This window comes from Vanessa atalanta, chromosome 5, assembly GCF_905147765.1.
Source record: "Vanessa atalanta chromosome 5, ilVanAtal1.2, whole genome shotgun sequence".
Lineage (NCBI taxonomy): Eukaryota > Metazoa > Arthropoda > Insecta > Lepidoptera > Nymphalidae > Vanessa > Vanessa atalanta.
Window position 1 is genome coordinate 10093711 of NC_061875.1, and position 21629 is coordinate 10115339.

General features: G+C 31.8%; 2 protein-coding genes across 2 annotated transcripts in view; one reads left to right on the forward strand and one right to left on the reverse strand.

Moving 5' to 3' along the window:
• The window catches only part of LOC125063879 (dedicator of cytokinesis protein 3), a 51090-nt gene that overhangs the window by 22184 nt on the left and 7277 nt on the right, over window positions 1–21629 (reverse strand). The gene's annotated exons all lie outside the window — the stretch shown is intronic.
• LOC125063902 (innexin inx3) lies at window positions 6609–20618 on the forward strand. Its single transcript, XM_047670591.1, has 9 exons — window positions 6609–6851; window positions 11897–12079; window positions 16462–16658; window positions 17052–17174; window positions 17618–17713; window positions 17795–17905; window positions 18245–18381; window positions 18632–18779; window positions 18890–20618. The coding sequence occupies exons 2-9, from the start codon at window positions 11917–11919 to the stop codon at window positions 19073–19075; spliced, it is 1161 nt and encodes a 386-aa protein (XP_047526547.1). The 5' UTR covers window positions 6609–6851; window positions 11897–11916; the 3' UTR covers window positions 19076–20618.

Below are 21629 nucleotides of genomic sequence, written 5' to 3' on the forward strand. Positions count from 1 at the left end.
TAGTTAACTATATAATTATTATTATAAAAGATACATTACATAATTGACCATAGCTGTACATTAATGTATATACAATTACTATAATAAAATTATTTATTAATTATAATAGTTAATTAATAATAATTAACATTACGCATTTCGTGAAGTCCCATTTCCAAATATCGGGAAAACCGCAATTAGGTACGATGACATGAAATTATTATTATAAAACTTATTATCCTCATAAGTTTAAAGAGCTGACTAGTAACACGTTCTTTCGAAGGCTCGTGCAAGACATGATTCCGAGTAAAAAAAACATGCAAATGTATACCTAAAAACACGCCGTGAATATTTTATTGTGAATCACCGAACTGATACTGAGAACTGGTACCCAGCAGGCAATATTGACTACCAATAGGTATATCCTATTTTAAGCCTTTAAATTAGAATAAAGCACATAACATTATTAATCGTTAAAGTTTGTAATATTCATGATGATTGCGATACTACATAACATGTCGCTGAGCATCTAACTTAAATAATACGTTGAAAACTAGAATCAACCTAGCATTATTGACCACCGATAAATAACGCCTATAACAAATTTTTTGAGTCACACATAATTACACGCTCAGAATCTAAACATGCAGAAAGTCGTTTTCGGTTTCTGTCTGTATTTTCGCCAAATTCTTTTCAGCTACTTAACGGATTTTGATGCGGTTTTACCCATACGCTTTCATATTTTTTAAATTAATAAACGGTAAAAGTTAAATTTTTAAGTATTATCTTTATAAATATATTTTTCAAAATGGCTGAGCTGGCTTGTTCAAAAAGGAGGATTTTTATACAAATAAATATTTAAAAGATTACACTGATAACGTTGGGAAAGCCTGGTAATATACATCAAGACAACGAACTAAAAAATTGTACGTCTTAAAAGAAAGGACAACGGGTCATATTAATTATTTTATCTATTACAAATTAGTTAAAAACTATAGTTTTTTTTTCTCATTTATGAGATATTAATATAAACTAATAAATAAATATACAATATCTATCTATTTATTGTTCAATTGCTAACATTGCTTCTCATTTTCTTTGTTAATAAATTGCACCCGTGCTAAGTCAAGGGAAGTCACTAGTTACATATCAGAACTGAATTTGAACAAGTAAACGAAACAGCATTATTGATCACATACCCATTACGAAATTAGAAGTTTTATTTCATACTATAATTTTTAAGCATATTCACAATTACAAAGCAAAACAAAAAAGTTATTGTTTTAGCCTAAATAACTACTTATTTCATCAGCTATCTACCAGTGAAAGACCCATCAAAATCGGTCCAGCCGTTCCAGAGATTAGCCGCAACAAATAGACAGACAGACAAAAATTTATAAAATGATATTTTGGTATATGCACCGTGTATACATACATAAGTATTTAGTAAGAAGCGGTTATTTTAATATTACAAACAGGCACTCCAGTTTTATTATATGTATGTAAAGATACATCAACACTCTTGTCTAAGAAAAAAAAAAAAAAACGTTTAAAAATGACATTTTGCTTTTGCAACTCACGTAGCAACGTACAAAATATCACTGCATGTCAAGATTTTAAAAATGATGTAACCAAAACAAGTTTAATGCAAGCCATACCGAGAATTCTTAAAGAAATTCGAATATGCTATGGTATTATTTTTTATTTCCAACGAAACAAATTTACAAAGTTATATAAAGCAAAAACTTGCAATTGGTTGACATTTCGAAACGAGCCTAGTTCTTCAGTAGGCATGAACCAATTATTCGATAATTATATTTTTTCAACTTATTAGCGAATTAAAAATTAAATTCGTGACGTCAAGGAATGAAACAGTACTTATCAAGTATAGGCCTACGTAAACATCAAAATGGAATGTTGTATTAATATTTTGTCACACGTTTGTAACTATATACGCTTGCTATATAAAAATAAAACAAAAATGTGGTAAATTGTATAATAAGTTCGAATATCGAACAAAAACACATACATATTTCTTTCGGTGTGGTGCAAGAAGGTTGCTAAACCAGTTAAACGAGCGACACTCACTGACGTCGATACCAACCGTCTCCAGAATCCCGATGCACGACATGTTTCAAATTTTATTATATAAACAAAGAAATAAGAATTTGCAAGTTAACACGCCACGTGGTTTTTCAATTGTAACATTTAAAAGATATTGATTTCACAGATCAGTAATCAAGAATAATATTGACACAAAAAATATAATCCTTACAAATGTAAGAGTAACTATGTATGATTGTAAATTTTGACGAACTCTGGCGACGGAAATGACAATATAAAGGGATGGAAAGACATCTATGTATGAGCTTAGTGGAAGGACTACGACTAATGTTACTGGTCACGCAGAAAACTATTCAAAGACGTAGTACTCTTACACGAAGACATTTTCAGTAAATCTCAGCATGGAACGAAATACGTTTTGTTATTGGTAGAATATTTTGTAGTTGTATGTCCGGTATGACAGCACTTATCACCAATGACGTAATACGTAATTGATCCAGACAAGTTTAATTAATGCCACAGTTCTCATTGCCAACTTTGCATTTATTGCTAGATTTTTAAAATCTTAAAATAATATATTTGATCCGTATTGGCGTGAAGAAATCACACAAATAGGTTTTAATTAAGGAGTCAAAAAAGAAAATGCATCAAAACTAAACAGCGTTAAGATCACCGTTCCAAAGTTCTCTTCACAAACATCTCTATAAACGAACATAAGAAAAATGGAATACGTTCAGCTAATTCAAAAGGCGTAATAATACTTGGCACTGTATGTTTTCTGTGTCGATTTTTAAGTATGAAGAATGAAGAACAGAATGTAGATTTTGAAAATGATAAATCTATATTTTATTTATACTATTGACTGAATGAAGCTAAAATAAGAAGATAACTTCGAGGAAAATATAATAAATTAATAATCTAATATATGGAAAATAAGCATCTATAACGAACGCATTGTACTACGAACCAATTAACAAGTGTCATGTTTTGTCAAAAATGTGTACCCTGAACATAAAGTTTAAGTTACTGGGGCTGTCATCCGGGAAACATCCTTCAGACAACTAGAAAACCTACTCTGTTTTCCAGAGTTTGTACTAAGTAACTTCTTCTTTGAACTCGGCTTATAGAACACAATAAATTTTAGGATGGGCAATGGCTGGAAAATCGCCAGTTCATAAGTGTGTATACCAACACAGGTGCACTCTTTATTCTTTCTCTATATATAATTAAATCCAGATTAAAAAAAAGGACTCATTACATTAACTTTCAAATTTGATGTGAATACACACACTTAACTACTGAAAAAATATTTTATATACAACTATATCACATCCAAAAAATGTGAAAAAATATTTTAATATATAAACTTATAACAAAAACATTGAATAGTTTAGATCTCAGACTACACTACCTAAACATAGTTTAACCATGCTTTATTGCATATTACAACATACTTACCATCAAACTCCTTAACGTTACGTGAATAATAAATTGAGGTTGCGGATATATCTGTAATCTTACATCAGATACGAAATTAGTTAGACGTCTAGATCTCGCATGACAGTCGTCGAACTGGTATATCAAGTTTTGGTAGCGTTTTTAGCGCATTGAACTTTAGACGTATATTCCTATCAGTTCTATAGACATATATCGAAGCAAATTATTAATTGGAGTTAGTTACATAGTGATATCCTATACTATACATTAAAATATGAGGTAGCTTCACATACAAAACATTTTACAAGTCTATTTTAATAGTTGTTTTTACCGAACAATAATTTGCAACAGTTTTATGTTTTTTAAATGTACTTTAAAACAAATGACATATAATTTTCCACATAACATTGTATACAGTGTTCATACTAATAACTAGGACTACTGCGATGCGGTTTCACCGGCCCAAATATCTATATATATTTAAAAAGCGAAATACCATAAACTGATTAATCACGAAATCTCTTGACTTGAAACTTGGCAGGTAGATCACATTATAGGTGTAGACATCCGCATAAGAACGAAGAACGGAAGAATTTATGAAACTTCACCCCTAAGGGGGTAAAACGGGGGTCGGGAGTTTGTGTTTAATAAATTTCGCGCGGGTAAGGCCGCTAATTCAGTATAGTATCAATATAGTTGGTAATATTTTTTTTTTTTAGAGCAATAATTTTGTCTAAATCATAAAATTGATAAGACCATATTAACTTATCATGTCATTATTCTCTATGTTTTATAGTTTAGATAATCAGTCACTTAATCATATATATACAAATGTTGGTAAGTATATTTGTTTGAAATTAATGCACTTAGACATCGTTTGCCCGATCACCATGAGGATTGGCATATTTTTTTGTACTTAGTCAAGAAAAGATTTTTATACTATCTACTTTTTTATCACTCGCTAGATGGCACTGCTGCACATCAACTTTATCGTTCAAATGATCACTAGCTATGTTTGACAGCTTAGCTACCATGTAGTTAATTATTATTCTAAGTTATATATTTATAAATAATTTAATGATATAGCAAATAACATAATAAGTTTCAATATTGCGCCAAGCAATCTCAATCTGCGTACCCATCCGACCTACCCAGTGCTGATTCATAATATAAGGCCTCCGGTCAATTTTTTTTTGTCATGCATTCTTTTAATCTTTAATTGTAAGCTTATAATAACTCAAAAACGACTCACAGTAGTGTCAAGCAAAACGGCACCCAATTAATTACATCATTTGGTATAATGAGTATGTAATTTATTATATACATATATATAAGAAAATACCGTGCCGTTTAAATGTTTAAACAAATGAAGCACAATTTTTTGGCTTTACATTTTTTATAAGTGATTTTAAATCAGTGACTCATATACTTATACATCATATGCTGTCACGAATATTTTTTCGCGCGCTATTGCTTGCTGTGAATACATTTGAAACAAACAATGTATATGTACACGTCCAGACATTTCTTCAAGCATTCGCAAATAAACGTCAGACCGACGATTTTCTCTACTATTTAACATAATATACAACAAACCGCCAGCAAAGATTATAAATACATTAATATTTATGACTGCTTGTTTGACTCTCTTGTATTAAATACCTCTATTTATCTAATATGTTATTCTGAAAGTTTTACTGCAATATAATCAAAAATTTTGAGTAAGAACCCGCAAAAGACAAAAAATTAAAATTACGTTTTAAAATCTAGTATAAGTGATTTATTATTGAAAGTTTTTATTTATTTTTTTATAAAAAATCATATATTTTATTTAGATTAATTAAATAAAATCAAAAATATGTTAATTAATAATCAAAAATATGTCATCGAATAATCGTAAATGAAACGTTTAGTTAACCATCGGTAAGTTAAACCACGTCAAGCAGTCACGAGTTTTCAACTAAAAACAAGTAAAAAAAAATATTAGTAGTTTATAAACTATAGATTCATATCGTTAATGTTATGATATATTTATGTAGAATTACTGTATGAAAAAAAATATAATATGTTTAACGATGAAAGTAGAATGATTAAATTTAGTGAAGCTATAAAAAAAACGGTAAAAAAATTATATTCTCTTTAATGTCATGATATAGTGAATTCTCAAGGAGCATGAGCCATGCAATTTGCTTTATGTATAAAAAATAAAAGAAACGATCGGAGCACAGGTAGAACGGTCAAAATGCCTAGCCAATGACAGAGCAGCTGACCTCAGCTCCAGACCAGACCTCTTTGGATAGATTATTATTAATTGTGATGGCCCGTTCACATTCGCGAGAGGCGAGAATGCAGACATGTAGTATTCATAAAGTTTAATGAATTCTACTTTAATGATTAAGAATGATAAATTATTGTGATACTCATATTACACGTGCGTTAATAAAGAATAATTGCTTGCCATGAAGCTATTTAAAGCAAAAAATGCATAATTACTTTACGTAAAAATATAAGCAAATGTAGGTATATAGACTTATTTTAAAACTTACGGCCATTATAAAAAAGTTACTCAATAAAAGTATCTACAATATCGTTAAATTCATCTCGTTAATTAATAAATACATATCATTAGACTACAAATTTTCATATCTATAATTATCATACTAAAGCTAGCTCGTTGTTTAAGATATGTCAAAATGTGTATTTGTGTACGTTTCAAGTTGATACATTTTTATATGGAATATGTATAAAGTTGGTACAAACAAACAATGAGTAGAACTAATATTTAAAGCTTACATAATAATAGGAGTGACCAATGTATTTAATTAAAATCCGCGAGCAATTTTCACCCGTTACAATCAGTAATCATGTTCATAACCGCTTTAAATTGGCGTACAAAACTTTGAAGCATCCGCCACGGAGAAAACGCAAGAAGTCGAGATAGACAGAACTCGTTCCCCGATGGATTCTCGAGACTTGACTACTGTGCATTTACTCAGATTTGGGGGAAGCGAGACGGTTTAAGTTAGTAGCACCACCAACGTGCGCGAGAAAGAGACGGACATTGATGCGCATACGCTGCTGTTCGGTAGTGATACACGCGCGAGTCGACGCTCGAGCCGATCGAGTCGAGTGCGCTTTCCAGTTCGCGTTCCCAACCCATGAGCAGCTGGCGTGCGGCGTGGCGGCGTTAATGCCACTCGTTTTACTCCAATAATTTTGCTTCACTAACCTACGTATCCCAAATAATATGACGTAAAACTGACGTGACTACGTGCAATCGAACGCGCTAGTGTTTGTTGTGTTGTGATACGAAGAGACGTGCGCGATTTTACAAAATCTCGGCGGGTAAAATAACAGTTACTTTTGAAAAGGTAAGCTATGTTACAAAAGCTCAGAATGTATTGAGACACGCTTAGCGGCTATCGACGACGGTGGAATGCAGTTTGACGGCATACATATGAGCATGTGCAGGAACAAAAGCCTCTTGCATAGCCATCGAATCTTTTTTTATTTGCTCCGCTTTCTTGTAAGGGCGGTTCGTTAAACATGACAGATGAAGGTGACGTAAAATGTGCAGGTTATGAATCAAACCAGTTACGAGGTGTAAAGTCTTCCACAGGTAGCGACTATGCTCTTATTTACCTGAAAAAAGGGGAAGGGACGCTGTGCCGTTTACTGGGAATTTTATGAATAGAACAAAAGAGACGAGTTACGTTTTATTATTATTAATGGTTTGTTTGTAAATCTGACCTAATATTGCCACGTACATTTAAATTTTAACAGTCACTTGAATAACAATTACGAAGTAAATTATTGTCATCATTGAATTACTCATTAATACTACTATAACGACGATCGTTCAATTATTAAATAGGTAATTACATAATTATTTAATTTGCCGATTACTAACTTCTTTAAATCCTTAATTAATTTTATTTAAAATGTTCTATCGAGGACAAATTTTAATTACCTACTGACAAAGACCACTGATGTTTCGATTTAGTTTAGTGTTATCAACCACGGCAATAACAACTATAAAATATTTAGACTGTGCCTGTCAGTGTGAATTAGTTTGACTTAGTGAAGTTCAAACTATTTTGTTTACAAACCAGCATCCACAAATATAGCCAGTACAAGGTTTGTAATGCTTAACGATTTTTTATTCTTTATAAAAATATCTATTTACATAATGTGTATTAAAAATACATTCAAAGATTTATAATTACATAAAATATGAAACCTTAACTTTTGTTTGTACTAATATAGTTAATATATATATATATCGCTTTACTCGAATTCTAATTTTAAAATATTTCAAAAAGACTCTAAATTCCATCCAAGTAAAAAACACGAATTCTCGAAACATATTTGAATAACAAATTACAATGCGCTCGACGCGACTAGAAAATTATGAGATGGTTTGAAGAACCTTTCCCATGATCATAATTATAGTACGTATTAGGATTTGAAATGAAAAATATAAGAAAAAATAGCTCGATACACTTGAAAGAGTAAAAAAAAAACGGTTAGAGTTCATCGATTCCTCGAATCGTGTGATTTAACGTTACGGTATCTTCTATTTGCTTTGAATACGAGTAACCAATGATAAATATTTAAGCTTATCTTTGATGGAGTTATGAAATACATCAAAAAAATTAGTAACTAAAATGGACCGTTAAGCAGAACGTTTAAATTTCGTAGTCGAAATGAATACAAAGTGTAATACATTCAGCATGTAGTTCATTGCACGGGCAATGAGCATATCTTTAACAGGTCACAAACAAGGAATTCTTGTCACGGACGATGCCCGCCACCTGCATAGTGATCCTGAACACATGATAACCTCTATCCCCGTTTATATGCTTCTATTTGAATCTGGATATATTTAAGAGACCAAACTTTTTTTAAATCTCGATTTATGAATCTTACTTATATTATGAACGCTACTATGTTTGCGACCAGCGAGGTTAAAATAAAAAAAAGTGTATATGTACAAAATTAAATACCACCAAACAGGTCAATTTCCCTCATCACAAATGAAATTGGATAACGAAATATAAATTAGAGTCCCTGCGATTTGCTAGTTCAATATATCTTTTGCTATTTATGTCGAACTCAATAAGCAAAGTCATACTGATAAACGGGTTTACAAATCCATATTGAGGCATACGTTGCTGTGCACGTGTGTTTTAAACAAAACGACGACCGAACAAATAGGATTCCAACGCTTCGGAACGTACAAAAAATAAAACAGTAATATCTTACAAGAACATGACTGACTTGACTATAAAATGACTAACGCGTAAAGTAAAAGCAGAGTCAGTAATTACATTTTTCGCAAGAAAGTTACCAAATTGTGTCATGTCTTACGCTTCGTATCATTTCTTTACTTTTATCGAGTCAGCTCTTTGTCAAATATCTATGTGTGTATCATTGATGCATTATGTAGTTTAAAACAGTGCATTGTGTATTACAAACACGCGATAACAATTAGTCGGACAAGTTTTTCTATACGCGACTTGTATCTTGATTAACTCGCAACTTTGACCTTTGTGATAAGAGTACATCTGCGGATCTTAATATTGCTAAGACAGACAGATGTCACTACATTTATATAACGAGGGCATACAATTATCACTACTTCGTGTTTTATTTAAAAGCCATCGCTTGAAACTTGTATTGTTTTATTATAACTATCGAAAAGTGTTTTAAAGAATTTAATGAATATAGTCTGACGTTTTACGATGTCGAAATAAAAGTTTATGATGATTACTTTTAGAATTAAAAACAAACATAATTACATCGCACAATTGAAAAACCTATTATAAGAACAGTCGCTATTGAGTACTTATATTGAAATATATCATAAATTCATAAACATATAATAATCTATCACCTCAACTCATGTTATATGAAACTTAAACCTACATTGCAACCACAATGTAGGTTTGGAGCGCATTTCCGTATTATGATATTATATTGGTGACTGGTAAAGGACGGCGGATGCGATGACCGATATTACCTAAAGTCTTATCTTACTCACGCCCATTCATAGAATATTACTGAGCATTATTTTTTGTAATAACCAATGCATCTTATTACTTCAGTCCCACATTATGTTCAGGTACATAATTTATTTAAAGAAATATATAACTAATTATTTCTTATAACAATAAAAAAAAAATTAGCTCAATGTTTTCCAATCATGTGTTTTCCCATAATATCTACGAGGTAAACAACGTGGAACGATGCAATAGTCAATGGAGTTAATTATATCGGACTAGACGTCATCGTCCGGCGAACACCGCGGCATAGCTAGATCACGTAGATAACGCCAGATGACAATTCACCATTCACTCGAATTCTAATACATCTCACAAATCTCAACATATAAAAGTATAAATTATTTCCTGCGTGGTAGAAATGACAAATAGCTTAAGACTTGTTATTGATAACTTTTCGAGTGTAACGATGCATTAATCTTCACACATGAGCGTAAAATTGTTACCGAGACTAATATGAACTTAGATTCTTTCCCACGATCGTATTGCTTGCATTATGGAAGTTGTACGTACTGAGGCTCGCGTCCGTCTGCCATATTTAGTATTAGAGGACCGACGCGTGCCGGCAGCTGTTAACAAGCCGAAATCGTTACAGCCGATAACATTACGCTATCCAAGTCAGTCAAACAAAAAAAACCGAACCAAACTGTTTTGGTGCTCGAAAATTAAATGGTTATTGAACCGAAAGAACAAAAAAAAATGCGTGATAGTATATCAGATGATTGTATATCAGACATCTTCCTTTTTTTTGGCAACCGTTTTTTTTTTCGATTAGAAACAATTGGCATCAGTTTTTTGTATTCTTCTATTCAGATCTAACAAACTTTAATACTTAACACGAAACTTCCTCGAACATGACCAATCATACGCCCTTACATTTCATAAATCTTGGACTGTGTGTAGGTACGTTCACTCAACTACTTAACTCCCTACGCTTAGCTTTTTATCAGTTAACAGGTGCCTTAAATAGGCAATGAATATTATGAGAAAAAAAGAAAATATGTTCTGAAAAATCTACTTTCCGAACCGGTGGTAGCTTAACATTTAATTCAACATTGTAACATGACGATTCAAAAGTGGCTTTATGAGCCTAATTGAATACAGAATATTTTGATTTTTCAATAATGTTCTATTTCTTATAAACAAACAAAATTATAAAATACCGTATCCGTTTTAGTTGGTTATTAATAATGGTATTTGTGAAATTAAGTCAATCGTAGACTTCGACACACCAAACGGGCAAAGGTTGTCGCTACTCGGACTGGTAAACTGGTTTCCGCGTAAAATTCGCTTTGCCACGCAATGCATCACTCTGGCCCGAGGGCGGTAAGGCAATGGGAGAAGAGGAGGGGAGGTTGAAAACGCAGGAGGCGATCAGCGGTCGACGACCCGCCTCAGGCCCTGCGCTTGCGCACCATTCGCCTTACCGCAACCAGAGCCGATTCAAGCCAAGAGAATAATGAGATTATGATGGAATGTTAAGCAATATGACTGCAGTATTGACGAATATGTATACAATATACATCCAATTTAGAAGTTAAAATTATAGATTTATAAGTCATACAATTATATGAGCAAAACAATATTGTATGATAAAATAGATACGACGCCTACATTCTCAAGACAATTGAAGACGACACTGACAAAGTTATTAATTTTTGTTCCCCTTACGACTTTAGTAAAATTTATCTTAGACACACGACACCGCGTAGGAACGGGATCAAGAAGTCTTCAAGGTTGGATCCATTTGTGATGAATTGCCACTTATGATAGTTGGTACCCATTTATGTGCTATATTCCTACCGCTCATTCAAGTCAATTTAATATTGAAAACTAAGTTTGTCGTCAATTGGGCACCTGAATGTCAAGAACTCTACAAAAACAAAATTATATATCTAAAAAATACGTAAAATAATGCGTGTGAGTGAACAAGTATTCAAATTATGAGAGGTCATTGATTTAAGAAACAACTCGAATAATGATATGTAACCAAATATGGCAGCTATAATTGTCGCTTAACGGGATTCTGAACTTCTGACAAACAACGCAATGTGCTATATCCCGAACACTAATTAAATTCTCATATCAAAATAAGTGTGACAAATTAATATATTGTTGATAGCGGTATTGGCCTTCCTTCGGTTTATTTAAAAGTATTTATAGAATTTAAAATGAGGGCAATAAAGTTGCCATTTAAGTTAATGTCCTATGAATAACAGACACTGTTTGTATTCTATTTGTTTATAGCCACTCCTTATGGTGACTATTGTGTTTAAATATAGACTTTTCTAAATATTGAACGCGGGGAGGATATATTTTGATACTATATAACACGATATTTTTTTTTGTTACAGACAGACGAGACTGATTAGAGATGGCCGTGTTCGGATTGGCATCCGCCGTAGCGGGCTTTGTCAAAGTCCGCTATCTCATCGACAAGGCGGTCATCGACAACATGGTCTTCAGGATGCATTATAGAATCACTTCGGCTATTATGTTCCTGTCTTGCATCCTCGTTACAGCTAATAATCTAATTGGTGAGATATCCTTAAACACTTTTTATTTTTCAATAAAAAATTGTCTGTCATTTGAAATTTAAATATTTTAGAATAAATTATCGTTCCGACAATAGATCATGAATAATAACAAATACGCACGCATTTAAATATACTTTTGCTCAAACCATTGTGAAAGTTTTTAAATAAACAAAGAGAAAGTAAGTTAATCGAGAACACTATAAAGTTACTAATTGTTCATGAAATATTATCCATGTTAATTAACATCAAAGTCTTGACCCGGAAATAGTGGACTATTAACCTGAACATAGGTGAAAATAAGCGTCCGTCTGGTCAGTCATCTCAGAACGGGGAAAATGAGTCATATTTGTCCATTGTTGAACAAGCCACCTGGAAGTAATGTAACAGTTACCCAAATTAAGACGTCACGTGTAAATTGATTGTACACACAAATACTGAGGCGTCTGGGAAGCTGATAAGGTTGAAGTCATTGAACAAATTGGGCCACTGGACTATTACGTACATATATAAAAACAATGAATCCTTTAAAAACATTCACGTAATTAGTATTAAAATTTATAATGCATATTTAGTTTGTTTATCATTAAAATTATTTTCATATAAATATATGACGTATTAATCACTGTATCAATTATAATGAAGTAAAAGCTTACGTAACTTGAAATAATTTTATTAAATAGCGTTAATAAATGGAAAATTCGTTAAATAAATAACCACAAAGTGATTCCTGTAAAAAAAAACGATGCTTCATGTTAATATAAAACAGCAAGCATATATATTTTTCCTGTTTTCGTCGTTTTGAGATTTCAAACAATATTTAATTACAAATTATGCTACCGAGATGAGTAGACCTCGAGTGGCAACAAAACTGTATGAACGAACATCGCATATTGTTTACGATTGCGTTATCACGTGCCCCTTGTTTATAATACAACCAATATAAGCAGCCACTTAATCACGTAGTGAAGAATCAAACAACTACAATCCCCTCTATGGTTTTGAACTTCCCAACCAAATTGAATATTCGTTACGTCTGTAAAATTATATTAGGAATAACCATCCTTTCACATCTATCCTTGAATAGTAATTAGATTTTCAACAATTTTCCTTATTAAACTTAACCTTTCATAGTAATTATTATGAGTCAGATAATTTAGTTCCGCTTCATAATGATACATTTATTTTCTAAGTACATGTAAAAAGACACATTATCGTACCCATACCCTTATTATAAATGGCGTGTTTCAAACATGTAATAAAATTCTAGTTTCCTTCATTTTTTATAATTAACTTTATAGTTTCTAGATGAAGTTTCCATGCTAGAACTTCTAATATAATTCATCTTATCTAAAGAGCTAACATTTACAAACCATATATTGCACTAGGTCACGTTTCAAATCATAAACATTAATTATTGTGAGGTATAAAGGTAGGTACACATTTATAGTATTCTTCAACATATGAAATCTTCTTCATTTATGAAATCTTGAGAGTATTTCACTTATACAATTTATTTAAAAACCGGAGCTGGGTACAGTTATTGCATAATTAAATATTAAATAGTTACAGATAAATTTGGTTGTTTAGGATTTCATCATTGCTTTTGCGTCATTTAAAATGCTTGACGATGTCTAGCTAGTCTTACTAACTTATCGTAATTTATTAAATGTGAATCAATGTAAAGTGTATTATTAAATATTAAAGTTAAACTTCGTATTTATTAAGTTTTATAACTATAAACCAACTAAAATAAGTTATGTAGTTACATAATCACATCCAAGTGTGTAAAAGGGTTAATATTAGGAGTCTGCGTTTTACAATCACAGCAATGTTGCAAGCTGTGATGTTTAGTATTATGGGACCACATCTGCAGACCAGGTGTAAGTTATCAAAACTACACGTTAGCGATAAAACCTATTCAAGGCGGTTGCTATGCAAACTATTTAAATGTACGAACGAATACACGATTGGATTATTTAAACAATTTCAAATATTTCCCAAAACTATTAATGTCATATAATTTAGTTTAATTTTATAACGATGCTAGTGATTATAAATATCGATATGTTATATCGATTAGCGATGAACTTGCGCCTCTTTATAATAATAAACTCTAACCCTTGAATAATATCGATATTCACATTCCATATATTATATAACCGAGTTGATAATTTAAATTTCTATCTTATACAAATATTATTATGAATTTAATGATAATTACTTAGTGTTTCATGACCATAGAATCTGTTTTACGATTAGATACCTCACTGATATTCTCGAATGTTCTGTTCATAATAATAAATTGAAATAGGTGTCACTAGTCTTTACTAGACCTGAAGTTTACCGTGACCTAGAATAGGACTAGAGGCCTAGATCGCTAGAAATAATGCAACATATGTTGAAATTTTTATAAAAAAAAAACTAATATCTAGAACAAAATCGTTATTGTATTTTCAAATTCAACCTAAGTCAGTTGGAGTAATAATTGGTCACCACTACCCATAAACGTTGGCGCTGAAAGAAATAGTAACTATTTCTTACATCGCCAATGCACTCCACCAACTATAAGAACTCAGATGATATAACCTTGTAGTTTCGACGGCTCATTCACCGTTCAGACTGGAACACAACAATACTAAGTATTGCTGTATGCACAAAGCCATACCATTGACATTTGACATTATACATCGGATGGTTGATCTATAACCGTTGCATTGAGCAACAGCAATCAATGTTAGCAATTAACCTTATCACGAGTCGCCCGCATTAGTTGGTACCTGTATTCTCATCAATTACCAACGAAGATGACCTAATTTAATTTACTGCCTTCGCATATGTGCAATGTGCAGTTTATTTATGTCATTTGCATCTTAATGTTTATCTTTGTTATAACGATTAGCGTGTGGCGTGCATTTCATAGAATCACTGCTTTAGGAATTAACATGACACGACAGAGTTGATATACATACATATATATTTTTTAAATTACGAAAGAAGTTCTTATTCCAAATTTTTATTATTCTAAATACACATATAATATCATATTTTGAAATTACCTTTATCGTATCACAAACAAAATAAAAAAAATAAGAAAAAAAAATCTAAATTAAGCATTACTAAAAACGAAATATGTAAACTGTTAAGTAATACCGTAACGACTTTCTTCGGTCGAATTTACAGATCTATGATGGTATATTTTAAGGCAATTTGATGATAAACGTTCTAATAGTTAGAGCTAAGTGCTCGTTATAGGGCAATTAGCAACCATGCGACTGCTTCAATTGGCACTAATCTTCTAACTATTTATTCAGTTCAACTTAATATTATTTACATCTTACTGAATACCATAGACAATCTAATATATACAGATAGGTCAGTAATTTTTTTTAAGTAGGCTGAATACTTTGTACCTTTGCCGTCAAGTTTCTAATTGATTTTAAAGTTAAACTATCAAAGTTTTGAGATACGGTATCTGTGACTCCATGTTAACAACACGCATTGTAATGTCATAAATAACGTTTAGATAAAATGAACACACTGACAAATCACATCTAGTTCAATGTCATGTAACAAATAACAATAAAGGGCCGTTTATGTAGACTTTTCAAAACAAGCTTCGGTAAAAAAGTTATATAACGATACTTAACGTTTAATTATTATTATAGCCTTCTACATTACTTTGATAGGTTAATTAAAAATAACATGCAGTTAATTTCGTTTGCCTCTTGGAGTAATATTCATGTTACTGGGAATTTGCAAACATGATTTCATTGTCAAACTTCGCAGAACTGCATAATATGATTATATCGTAATATATTAAATACGAGGCAAAATGGATACAAAACGAAATGCCTAATAATATATGTATATCTGTATAAGTTACAAAAATATACGATACCAAATCCTAGAGATACTTATACTATTTCCAATTATTTAAATTATGGATAGTATAACCCTCAATACGGACAAGGTGATCAAGTCACGACCGACAATTACGGCAGGTGGGGACAGCTGCACTATTAAACTCAACATTAGTGTCATCCGCAATATGCGATACAATGTCGAGGACGCGTGAGAAATCTGTAATACATCCTACTTCATACTTCGTAGATAGCATTCGCGTTCCGCATATGATATAACATGTAAGAAAGATTTCAGAACATGGAAACATATCCATGGGCATTCTATTCATTCACAACATCAATATTTTGGTATTAAGGTCGAATTTCGAAAACGATTTTACTAACTTTCTCACTGTGATGGTATCTGCAGTTTTTTTTTTTATTAAATAAGGAATAATTAAATATTATAACTTGAGGTATAATTGTTAATTTCGTAGCGTAGGCAGAGTAAATAACACTTAGATCAATCTTTTTTTTTAGGTGACCCGATTTCTTGCATCAGTGATGGAGCTGTTCCAACACACATACTTAACACTTATTGCTGGATCACTTACACGTTCACCCTGCCCTACAGCGGATCTAAAGGGATTGCCCACCCAGGTCTCGGTAACGATTATGAAGAAGAGAAACGTATCCATTCATACTACCAATGGGTGCCATTCATGCTGTTCTTCCAGGTAAATACATTATAAGAAAAAAAAAAGATAACTTACCTGATTTCCTTACAATAAACACATCTAACAAAGGATTTTGTTAAGAACGGATGTACATTAGCATCTGTTTTTATATTAGAATGAAAAAAAATAATACATTTTTACTGACGAGAATTACGCAGTATTTAATTAACAATGTAATTAAACATATATGTAATTTAAAGTGAGAGACCGTAAATACTTCTGGACAAGGCCTGCTCTTAGAAAAGATTATTCGATACATGTAACCTGCATCCTAACGATTTTTTTTTCACCGGCGAATTTGAGCTGTGCTTGTACCGATTTGAACTTGCGATCTTCAGCAAAACTATCAACTTGCACATCTCAAGCTAAGCAATAACTTATTTTTATTTTCAGGGTCTCCTGTTCTATATCCCTCATTGGATCTGGAAGAACTGGGAAGAAGGAAAAGTACGCATGATATCTGATGGAATGCGCGGAACTTTAGGTACAATTGCCGACGACAAAACGAAGAGTCAGGTAAACAAAATAATTAATATACATAATCATTTCGTCACTCATTCAAATTAAACCTTATTCACATTTATATACGGTTCAAGATTATTTAAATAGATTTAATAATGTCACGAGACATGGATATTGTTTCGTATGTATTTCCTATATCTAATAAGCAACTGTATTTTACATGCACGATTTCTGTGTTAATGTATTGTCGTATCTTTTATCATGAGCACAGTGACCAGCTCCATCAATTGGTACAATTAAGACAAGACGTAGTAATAAAACTCGATGTTCCTAATAATTGACCCCCGATCTTTGTTTCATAATGTGATCGAAGAATTCCTTCTCAATTTCAGTAAACGATTTATTAGGTATTTATATTTTGTATGATCATGACATTAATTATTTATGTTTCAAATAAACATATTTAAAAATGGTATTAATTTAATATCTCGTTTCAGAATCGCCTGGTCCAATACCTACTTGATACACTTCATATGCATAACACTTACTCTTTCGGTTATTTCTTCTGTGAGGTTCTTAACTTCGTCAATGTTGTAAGTATTACATAATAATAAGTACTAAAATTATATGTTTTGCACAATAAGGTACATAACTAATATAATAAATATTCTTAGGTTGGCAACATCTTCTTTTTGGACACATTCCTCGGTGGTGCATTTTTAGCTTACGGAACTGACGTGGTTAAATTCTCCAACATGAACCAGGAGCAACGTACTGACCCTATGGTAAGTCAATCATAAAAAAAGTTAAGTCTGCTGCCTGCTTATGTCCTACTGCTACAAGATTTGGTATTTATTCCACGACGCTGCTGTAATTATCCACTAGTAGATACCCATAAGGCAGATTTTTATCCGATACATACATAATCTTCTCGATGTTTTTCCTTCACCGCCGAACACTGGATTACCATGTGCAGCTTGCCAATGTTCAAATCCGCAAATAGTCGGTTAAGATGAACTTGTTCTAACCACTGGTCCATCGTAAGCTCTTACGTAAATTATACATATTTAAACCTAGAAGTGCGACCGTTATCCCTAATATATTCAAATATTTTGTCGTTTCAGATCGAAGTATTTCCCAGGATTACGAAGTGTACTTTCCACAAATACGGAGCTTCTGGAACGATCCAGAAACACGACGCCCTGTGCGTTCTCGCTCTGAACATCCTAAATGAGAAGATATTCATTTTCCTTTGGTTCTGGTGAGTAAGCGTTTATAACTAAATTTAATTTATTTGACCTTAACTCGATGCACTTCAAAATAAGAGAACCTCAAACGTTTATATCACCTAATCGTAATTATAAACAACCTTGATTCGGTGAACGAACCTAACGCGGACTAAATTATCGTTTTATTGTTATTCAAGGCTTGTTTCGTATTTAGTTTTATCTTATACAACAAAAAATCCAGTTACGTCATGTTAATAATGTATAATCTTTTATGATTTCCAGGTTTATTATACTCTCCGTTGTTTCCGGCTTGGCTCTCGTTTACTCAGCGGCCGTTATTCTTTTGCCGAGTACCCGCGAGACTATTCTTAAACGACGATTCCGTTTTGGATCTCCCAATGGAGTTGAGGCTCTTGTTAGAAAGACACAGGTTTGTTGGCTCTCTATAATTTATTAATGAGTTTAGAATAAATGTAACAAAGAAGAATCAAAATCATTTTTTATGTAAAATATGGACTGAAAAGGTAATTAAAATTTTAGGTTGGGGACTTCCTTCTTCTGCATCTTCTCGGACAGAACATTTCACTACGTGTTTTCGGCGAGGTGTTGGACGAGCTAGCTCGTCGACTCCACCTCGGCTCTAATCCACCGTCGGCGCCTTCTACGCTCGAAATGGCGCCGATTTATCCCGACATCGACAAATTCTCAAAGGAGACTGAGACGTAAGGTAGTGACGATGCTTACTTGCAATATATTCCTCTCAGCTAAATTAAAACTAATGAAATAGATTGTTCCAACACATCGTTTGAGAAATATCTGCTAATTCTGATATTATTTCAATCTGATGTCTGTTTCTCAAATCTTGTGTTCGAAATATATTGGTCGATATAACGAGGATATATAGCTTAAAAATGAATTTGTATTAAACGGATGCTATTTCAGTAGTGAGTTGTGTACATTGACTATGCAAATTATTAACGTTCATGACATTCCTTTGTTTTAACGTAGGCAATATTACTATTTGCGAGCAGCCGTATTTGCCTTAGTTAAGCATAAACTTGAGGTCTCAATAAATTTTAAGACATGTTTTGACCAACATTAGTTGAATGTTTGATTTTAAAAATGAATTTATTGTACTAATTTCAAAACGCTAAGACTGTTTGCGTAGTTTTAATTGGTTAAACATTTCTGGGGGTATTTGAAAATATGTATAGTTATACGGTACGTATACGAAATATTGACTGTATACAGAGTGTGTCAAACATTTTATTATAATAGGTATATAATAATTATTTGTGATAAGTTTAAAAAATGAAGTTATATCATTTATGAAAAGAATGGCATACATATCACCAGCTCAACATTCTCTTTGTCATATAAAATAAAGAATGACAAAACGAATACATTTTACTTTGATTATTATGTATATTAAAAAAAAACTTTTATTAGATATTCCTTTTAATTAAAAGACAATATATATAAAAGGCAAATAAAGTAAAGTACAAACGGTTCCTTTGGTAAAGATAAGTTTTGACATTCGACATGGCTTTTGATATTTTCGTTTTATTTTAGTACTAGTAGGTTAAAGATATTTGGTGCAAAAGAAAAGGTGTTTATTCTATAGTGGATTATACTCAACTATATCACTCAAACATTAGTGCCATTTAACTGATACTTTTCGGGTTTCATTCGTCATATATGCATTTTGAATAAATATCTTTAAAACTACAGATCATCATTCCGTATGCATTGTATTCCTTTTTTTATATAATTATTTAGGTTAGGTTTAAGTGGTTATTGCAGTCAATTAAGCCATATACGTTAAGATATTATGATCTTATATTACTGGACTTCCATGAATCTCGTATATCGTACATCAAATAGCATAATAAGTTCCCGATATATTGATATTATAATATTTTTCTATACTAAGTATTACGATTATGATTAGAAATAAACCATTTACGTATGTCTTCGCAAGTAATTAATAGTACATATTATTTTAAAAACAGCTTTATTTTTCGCATCGGTGTTTATTAGCGTTATTTAACCGATTTCTTTAGCCCATTGAAATTATTACTAGTTTATAGGAAAATTTGTAACGTCGGTTCAATATGTCATATGATCCTCGTTAATACATAAAGTTTCAAACGGTTAATAAACGCTGTTACATTTTATCATTCCGATATCAAGACTTGTACGAACTTGCCCGACTATTTTAATTGTATTTTTGGTTATTACATTTGAATTAAACAAATCGCAAAACATTTTCGTTCTTTTTTATTAATCTATGGTTTTGAAATCATCGATTTTTAATGTAATAAAGTTATATAACTAAAAAAATGTTTGCTCTTTTATTAGCGTGTTATAATTTTAAGAGATAAGGTGAGGTGAAAGACACATGTAACACAATTTAAGAGGCGGGCTTAGTGCACGCCTTACCATTAAATCGTTATTATTTCTGTGTTACATATATTGAGATAACGAATCCTTATATAAGTTGGTCGTGTGTCTACCTGTTAGTATTTTGCTATAGAAACGGATAAAACTATAATTCTATTCGTAAATATACAAATAAATATTCTATGAATGGATTTACTGGTGACAATACAATCTTGAATAGTAATAAAAAATTTTATTGTCTGTGTTCCAGCTTCAATCTTATAATCCTTGAGTACGATAACGACACGACGACTCATTTAAAACTACAAAATAGTTTAGTCGTTATCTTTAAACAACTAAAATCCAATTTTTTTTTTGTACAATATATTTAAGCGGACGAAAACACGGGCCACCTGATGACCAACACCCGTAGACACAAGAACTGTCAGAAATATTAACCATTTCTAATATTTTTTCTAATACCATATAGTATTTTAATAAATAAACTGTATTCTCTTCAATGTGTTAATTATCACGTTTTTAAAATGGTCTTCTGCTTTAAATTTTTGTTAAAGCAATTAGAGTAACAAAACTGCAAAATAATTTAAAAAGTATTTTTTATACATGAAATAAAAGCAACTATAAAATAAGCGTAAATTAACTTGCCGTTGCAGGAAACTTATTTTAAATAATAAAAAAAAAACAACGAATGTATGTCGGAGTATTATGTATACATCCATCAAATCCGCAGAGAGAACAAAAATCGTACGTGTTACAATTATTTATTTCTTCCCTCCTAAGTTAAAAAAAAGAACCTGAACCCGTTATGTCTGTGCACATATGCGCAACATGCTAAATTTCTAACTTCAGGCTGCGAACGAGAACTCCTAGAGAAAGA